The 8799-nt window shown below is 31.9% G+C and overlaps 1 protein-coding gene across 1 annotated transcript; it reads right to left on the reverse strand.

Moving 5' to 3' along the window:
- Nucleotides 1-4178: 4178 nt before the first annotated feature.
- On the reverse strand, nt 4179-7054 carry LOC121130894 (probable cytochrome P450 9f2). The gene is given in 9 exon segments (XM_040726538.2): nt 4179-4338; nt 4423-4731; nt 4834-4941; nt 4943-5033; nt 5439-5911; nt 5913-6135; nt 6138-6246; nt 6306-6783; nt 6900-7054. Coding segments are annotated over 7 exon segments (1653 nt in total). The 5' UTR covers nt 6783; nt 6900-7054; the 3' UTR covers nt 4179-4338; nt 4423-4559.
- Nucleotides 7055-8799: the final 1745 nt, after the last annotated feature.

An 8799-nucleotide genomic window follows, 5' to 3' on the forward strand; every position in this document is an offset into this window, starting at 1 on the left:
ACTCATTGTTTATTAACCTGTTGATACTTTTTTCCTTTTCTTACTTTTCAAATATATAAAAACCGTCAGTGTACTTAGAAAAGGAGGAGATGTGACACTGCTAAAAGTTTTTAACAAATTTAATAAAATAGATATATATATATAATTATTGTTTGTTTTATTATAACAGTTAACTGAGGAGTCAAATGGGACGAGTCCTAAAGATCACGGATCGTTCATTCTAGTTAAAAACTTTTAATACTACGTGTTTGGTTACTCTGTTCGAGAAATTCTGCATCGAGGAGGACAACAGGTGTTGTATTACAAACGAAATGTCGGAGAAAGAAGTTGAAGAGGTATGGAGTGAAATAAAGCTGCTTGAGTACGAATAAGAGATGCAGAGAGACAGGTTGGAAAGAGGTTTAGGGAACGGATTCTCGAGTAAAGATTTGAAAAAATTATAAGCCAAATTTGAAGAAACATTGAAGAGTCTCTACACTTTGAAGGCAAAGCTAATCGAGCACAGGAAAGAGAAGTTGCAGGAACTCGCAGTAAGATAAGTAGAGGATTTGAAAAGAGAGGAGTTATGATGGCGTATGTAAAAAATAGTGATTTGGAGTCTAAGAGAAGTCGTGATCATAGCTTAAAAGAACTGATAGTTAAGCTTGAAATAGAAAAGATGAAGTTTTGCAAATGAGAAATTTGTGGCTGACAAATTGAGGTCAGCCTAGTAACGATAAAGAAACGCCAAGAGAAGATACAAGTTTGGAAATGGGATTTACACTAACAAATGAAGAAACGCCTATTGATGGAAATGATACAGAACTAATCGAAGAGAAAATGAGAACCAAAAATGTACCACTGCTTGAAGAAGGTACTAACGATAATATTAGAGCTAATGATAGTTATGGGTTTAGACTCGGAGTTGTTATTAACATCATTCCCGTTTGGAAAAAGCATTTGTGAAAAATACAGAACTCCTAAATCATATAGTAAAGGAATTAGTAGAAAAGAAAAGTTTCGTCACTCATTGTTTATTAACCTGTTGATACTTGTTTTCCTTTTCTTACTTTTCCAATATATAAAATCAGCAGTGTACTTAGTAAAGGAGGAGATGACTCTGCTAAAAGTTTTTAACAAATTTAATAAAGTAGATATATAATTAATGTTTGTTTTGTTATAACAGTTAACTAAGAAGTCAAATGGGACGAGTCCTAAAGATCACGGACCGTTCATTCTAGTTGCAGACAAATGAATGTGGTAATATCCTCGTGTACATTTTGATTGTGAGATAAAATGATAATGGGTCATATAATTATGAAGCAAAATCATCGTGAGCTAGATAATTGTGAGTAATATTATTGCAAGACAATATTATCGTGTGCAATTTGATTGTGATTTATATTATATTCGGACAATAAAAACTTGAATGATGAATGTCAACTACTGGGCTTCAAGGCAGTTTAAATTCCAACGCCACTGCTTCCCTGGGCATCAAAAATACCATCAAATGCCCTATAATACACACCGGCCCAGAGGTTATGCAGGTGAACTGCTGAGCTTCAAGAGAGTATAAATTTCACCGCTGCTGCTTCCCTGAGCATTAAGAATCCCTTCTAATACCCCATAATCTGCCCCGGGTTGCGAATTGAAATAACTTCTTCTCCTGCAATAAGTGAGGTACAGCCATGACATACGTGGACAGTGTAAACATGATAGAAGACATTTAATAGATGTCTATAAAATCGTTGTCGTGGAAGATTGCCCTGGAGAAAATTGAGGAAAATTTATAGTAAGGAAAGTTGCCCTTATTTTGATGAATCTTCATGATGAATACTAATACATTGTACTAACATAACATAACAATTGGTTTTTAACACTATCAAGACTTCCACGTCCAACCTGAAGGGCTCTTAAACTATTTTTTGGTATTAGAGAAGTTCTTTGGATGTATGTGATGCATTGACAGTGGTTCTGAAGTATTCAGGGAACCCTCAAATACCCTATACAATCTGATGTCTTAATAATATTTTTTGGTATTAGAGGGGTTCCTTGGATGTATTGTCAGTGGTTTTTAAGGATCCAGGAGTACCCTTAAGTTCTCTGCATAATCAGAGGGCTTATAACTATTTTTATGGTATTAGAGGGGTTCCATGGAAGTATTGGCGGCGGTTTTTAGAAATCCCACACTATCCCCGGATCAATCCGAGGGTAGAAATATTCAACCATATTTTAAGAGGCCTAAGCTATTTATCTCCCTCCCCCTCCTTACCAATTCTCTCAAAAAATTTAGAAGATTGGATTGAATTTAAAATATTGCTGGGAAATTTTATTGAAATAATATTGAAAACACTTGAAAGCATTCCCTTGAGGTAGATGGAAAAAGACAAATATGTTTCCAGGGTTTGAAACAAAGGAATTGTCTCAACAGAGGTTCTGAGGTTTTTTGAAGATCTTTTCCATAACATTTTTTATGTGAATGTTTGCGGGATCTAAACAATATTTTCTAAAATATCTTTTTTTTTGCTAAAACCATATTAACTTACGATGCAATAAGCAATTTAATACGATTATATTTTAACAAATTAATCACTTTATATCAATTTCTATAATTTTTTACTAAATTTCAAAGAGGAATGAGTCTATATGTAATCAACAAAAAATTATTATTTTCAAGCCATGTGTTCCAATGAATTATAAAATTTTACGTTATACATCCAACCGGATCCTGATCAAACAGGATAAGGCAAGGAAAAGCCACTCTGATACGTATATATGCTACAATAATACAAGTTGGAAAAATTGCAGTAGACTGATACATATGTATTACAAAACTTGTAAAGATTAAAATATTTATATCATTTTTTTGTAAATAAGACGGAATTTACTATTAAGGCGATTATGACCTTTTCCAGCTATCGGCCTGAATAAAGGTGATCCCACTCTAATTTTTTTTTTGCATACATATAGAACATGAATTGGAAGCATGGATGGGGCCCCATTTTTTATATTTCCCAATAATGTTTTCATAATATTTTTGCACATATGCTATTTTTATAAAATATAAATTGAAGCGTGTACTCTTAAAAATATTTTAATAATAAAAAATGAAACCGGCTCATTCTAAATAAAGTAATGTCATACTCATGTACGAAAGGTCCTTCGAAGGGAACCAAACTTTTAGGGACTCACAAACAGGTCCTCACACCTCCATAAGTCTACAATTTTAGACGTATTGTTTCTTTGATGGGATAAACATCCTGACCAAAATTTATCAATATCGGTGATGGTAATGGCATGGAATGCCCCGTTTACGAAATTTATATATCAAACAGTATTTATGAAATTATTTAATTCCATTATCAAGCCTATTACAGCCTTTATATATATATATACTGGCTGAGGATTACCTCATGCGTTGCTCGGACTAAAGGGAGAGGTAAAATGTAAAATTAATTGTGAAAAAATAAAAAAATATTCAGAAAATACTTTAATAAACTAACAATTATAATATGAATGTTGTGTTGTCTAAAAAGATCCTGATAATTCTAATTCTCTTGGATTCTTCACACTAAATCTATGCTTGATAAAAAAATGGAAAATTAATCAATTTGAAAAACTATTTAGGAAATGTCTGATATTTCAGTTAAACATCAATTTTTATTTGGCAAATTTATATGCATACGAATCTCTAGACAAATTTTTCCAAACTTAATTTCATTTACTAATCATATATTTGATTGGTAGTTCAATTTTTTGCACCTGAAATAAACAAAATTGTAATTTTCACCGATTTTTTAGCCTATTTTTTTATTTTGAATACATTTAGAAAACGTAGTAATTCGTATAGTTGTTTTCGAAACGGCAAACACTTATTTTAGATAGCCTCGACCCCTATCTAGTCTCTTTGAGCTGCAAAAATCAGGTTTGGGATTAGCATTTTTCACTATTTGTTTTGTCATTTAGTCATTTCTAGGTTCTTCTCCAATTGTAGTGGGTGAGCTTGAGCCTTCGCTCCAGGTTAATTACCTATATTTAGTGATATAAATTATGAGTTTTAGCCTATTGACTGAACTGGTAGTCTGAAGAATGAATTTTCTTTATTTCTAGTTCTCTTTATTATTTAATTCTGAGCAGTGAACTTCCTTTCCTCAATAGATTCAAAACCTAGTTGACCATTCTCGTGTGCTTATAAAGGCTCATAACCTTAGGATTTGTTGCCGAGTTATTATTGTAAGTCCTTGTTGGACTAAGACTAGGAAGAGTAGAAGTGGGAGTCGACATTGGAGTAATTTCTGCCTTCTGTCCTTATTTATTTCATTCTCCCATCTGCTTCTAGGGGATCTCCTCCAAAACATTCTTAAAATGATCAAGATTATCAGTTTGATTTTCCTTTTTTTTTAACATGCACATTAAACACACGATTTTCAAGATGATTAATACCTCTCAAGGCTGATTGCAGTGTATTTAATAGAACACAATGACCACACAGCTTCTCCCCATCGAAAAATTTTCAAATTGTCAGGATTACCACGTTCCTTTTTTTTTTTATTTTTATATTCCGGCAAGACATGGAATAATTATAAATAATAAATAGATAATATGTAAAATGAAAAGCCCTTCCTTTCAATTAATTCTTTTTCAAATTTAACCCATGCTCCTCCTTTTATATCAGGATTCATTTCAGTTGGAGCAACTACAATTTCATCAACAGTCTTTTCATTAGGCAATATTTTGTAACTATGAAGAGTCTGAAAAATAAAATTATAATTAAACATTAGTCATGATTACATTAAAAAAAAATTATAAGCAAATTCAAAGTTACATTTATTCTACTATTAATAATGTATTTACCGGTAAATGCATGTTTTGATTTGAAGAAGTGCAAACCTCATCCCAATACAATTCCTTGGTCCATGGCCAAAAGCCATAAAGCTATAGACACTTCTCTCTCTTTTTTTCATCCTCAAAGTTATTTGGATTGAATTTTGTAGGTTCCTCAAAATGCTCTCCATTCAAACTAAAGGCATCGTTTGGAAAGATGAATAATGTTTCTGCACAATTGAAGGGAAAAGGAAATAAGTAGTCTACAGTAGGTATATATTTTTTATTATTTGGTTAATACGTAAAAAATATTGTGCACCTTGTGTTTAATATTTTAAGGGGTCGAAGATGAGCTGAATCATTTCCAAATTCCTTGCTGTATCAAAAATAACGTTCCCCCTTTTTGATCAACAACTACTATTAATTCAAGTGGGGTTAAATCATGATATGCTATGTTTGATGGAACAAGGAAACTGTGAATTAATTTTTGCCAATTCGGACACAAAAATACCCCTATTTTCAAGTTAAATTGGCGTGTAACACTCCAAAAAAGGTCTGAAAGTTGCTTTCAGGGTGCAGGAGAAGAAATATTTATCCAAAATGGAACATTTTAAAATACACTCTACTGGATGTACCTGTATCAATGTCCATGTTTGTGCCTGGTATACGATAAGGTTTTGTGCAAGATCTCTCCAAAGTGAGGAATGGAAAATGACGAAGAACTTCGTGGACAAACATGTCTAAATACTTCATTCCCATAATTTCATTATAACTTAAGATTCCATTTTGATTTGTATTATTCTGTATGGTATCAAAAATTTCTTCAAAGAGTTTTTCTTGCACTTCTGGATAGTTGGCCAAATAGACGAGCATTGCAGTCATCATTGATGAAGTCGTTTCAAAACCAGCAAACAAGAGTATAAATACGTTTGCAATCAACAAAGTCTCTAACTCTTCTTTATCTAATGCCTTTAAGTTCATTTTTTGAATTTTAGCATCCTTGTCAAATTGCGTTATTTCCTCTTCATCGCCATTTTCTTGTCCTTTACTTTCAATTTTATTATATTCTTGTATCAAGAGATCGACAAAATCTCCACGAGTAACATTACTTTTTACGATGCTCAATTGAGCCTTCGATCATTTTTATGAAGAAGTCCTGACTTTTTGGGTCCAAGAAAGAAATTGGAAGGATTTTGACTAACCAATTTGGAAGAAATAGGAATAACGCAAAAACCAATGCTTGTCTCCATTTACTCCCCTTCCTACTTGTTATAATGTCAACATTATTCATAAACGGTGATTCGTCAATCGTGTCGAAGCAGCCTGCTTCCACCCAAAACCTGCTTTAGCAATACTTTCCGTAGTATATCGACTAATTATGTACCTTGAGTCAATCATTTTTAAATCTAATTTCCCTATAAAATCCAACATATCGTCTGCAGCCTAATATCAAAATATTTCCTTGATGAATATATATATTAAATGCGTTTCAATTTGATTACTTTACTTGATCTAAATGGGAGCATTGCTTTTAACTTTCCACTTGTGAAAACCGGGGTCATCATTGTTCGAATACTCTTCCATTTTTCTATATCCGAAAGTACAGACATCATATTTACAAAATACTTATTTTTATCCCCCCACAACTTTGGGAAGGGTCTTCTGTTGGAGAAATACTCAAAATCTTTAACTAATATGGTTTTTGCTAATTCAACGTCCAAAACTATAACTCTGGGTACTCCAAAGTCCCAGGCAATAAAGAATTTGTCATGGGGATATTTTTGTTTGTATGAATTCGCATAGTCTCTAAAGCTTCTCCGTCTCAGATATAAATCCCAGAACATTTTTGAGCCAAAAGGGAAGGAAGCCTTCTCTTCAGAGAATCCTTTAGCCTTAAAACTACCATAACCCTTCGTTGTTTTATAGTAATACCATCCGAGAAGTATAACTAAGACAGATATTATGAATGCAAAATACATCCTAGAATTATGTACAAAAAAAAAAATGTATTAAATAAAACAAGATACAAAATATATTAAGGACATACTTCCCAGAAATATGAAATAAAAAACAATGTTTAAATAGAGAAATCTTACTTTTTCTTATCTGAATGAACTTGAATGTTAGAATGTTATCTATTCAACAAGCAACACAGACTAATCATATAATTAATTTTTTGTAATTTTGGCTTTTGTTGTCTATACTTATTTTTAAGAGGAGCGCCTGTTGATAAATTATTAAAGCTTGGGCTGATGGATGAATATATATCATTTATATATTACATACGATTTCGGCTGGCTCTATTCGAAGAGCCTAGGATTTAAAATTATGTAATCATATAATCAATGTACAAACACACAAAGACATCTATTACTGACTTGAACGCTAAAAACGAGCATGTGTATTTTACAGGAACTACGTAGATTTCTAAATACCTTCAGCCCCAGCACTTCATCTGTCAAAGCGTAGACCGGTATGTATTTTTTGGATATTATATTGGATTTAACAGCAGCTGTGTTGGAGTTTTTTCATTGAATAGTTTGAGTTGACTCAAGTGAACTACTACCTGAATGTATGAAATATTACGAATAAAAATCTGTAAATAGTTCAGTTCTCTTGATAATTCAGGTATATAAAAAGATTAAGTTCTTGTGAAGATTCAGTTCTTAAAACGGAACAGTTCTTTTGTTAGAACAGTTCAATCCGTTGATAGGTGACTTTGGAGTCGTTCATGTGCGCAAATTAGAGTGCACTCAAAGAATCAAGCTAATGAACTACCGTGCGATACAAAAAAAAAAATGTTCTTCACTTGAATATATTCATCTCATAATTAGGGTGATAATTTTGGTAAGAATAGAAAAGCGTGCGAGGAGAAAAGAAGAATTACTTATGGCATCATTGATTAAATAATATACATCTTCTTCTATCAATCATAAACGTTATCATTCCCGCCTTTATTATTTCAATATTAATATAATAAGTTATGAGATGGTAATAGTCGATAGAGAACTGAATAAAATCCCAAAATGACGTCGCCTTCTGTCTGGATTTTTATGAAAATGGAAGGCCCAGGAATTTGGAAAATACTTACCGGATGAGAAACAGATGGTTTGTCGGATATGTTGATATAAATGTTTGCTTTAAAATCCCCTGTCACAAATTACACATGCTCATTATCCTCATCTCATAACTATAGTTGATAATATTGAGAAAAACGCGTGCAAGGAGAAGGGGGAAAAAAAGGCATACTAGGTATCATTCTTTTTAAAATACTGATGTGATTATCATCTATACTTTCTTATAGTTTTGAGAGGTATGTGAATGTTTGTTAACAAATGTTTAATGAAGGCCATACGTATAATTGACTTTCGACGTTTTTATCCTTCACAGTAGATTTGAAACGTCACTCCATGAAATTGTAATTTTATTATGAACATATTCTGGAATAGTAGCTAATGAAGCAATAAATGATGTTTGAAATATATTTGAAGCTCAAAGTTTAAAGAAGGCTTTAATTAAATACAAGTACTACATACTAAAGAAATAAACCATTAAACATTTAAGTTAAATATATAATTAAACAATTAAAATCATATAATATTAACCGTAATAAATTTTAAATTTTATAATATTGAAATAATGATTGATCAAATAATATTTTCTTGTTCTGAACGTCAGATTAGTTAAATAATATAACTGGGTTATAACCCCACAAACGAGACGTGGAGTTTAATCAAAAAGATAATCACCCTCTTTATTGGTGGAGTTGGATATACAGTGTGCACAGGATAGATATATCTCACTACCGATGAGATCTAACTAATTATTAATAATAAAGTAAATGTCAAAATCATAAAATTAGACAATAAATATACTAATAAATAAATTTTATAAATAAATTCATCGTAAAGATTTAGAGCAAAAGCTAATTATGTAGTAATGTCCGGCGATATTACTCCCTATTAAGAGCATCAAAAAGATTTCCCCCGTTATTTA

This window comes from Lepeophtheirus salmonis, unplaced genomic scaffold (assembly GCF_016086655.4).
Source record: "Lepeophtheirus salmonis unplaced genomic scaffold, UVic_Lsal_1.4 unplaced_contig_13522_pilon, whole genome shotgun sequence".
Classification (NCBI taxonomy): Eukaryota; Metazoa; Arthropoda; class Copepoda; order Siphonostomatoida; family Caligidae; genus Lepeophtheirus; species Lepeophtheirus salmonis.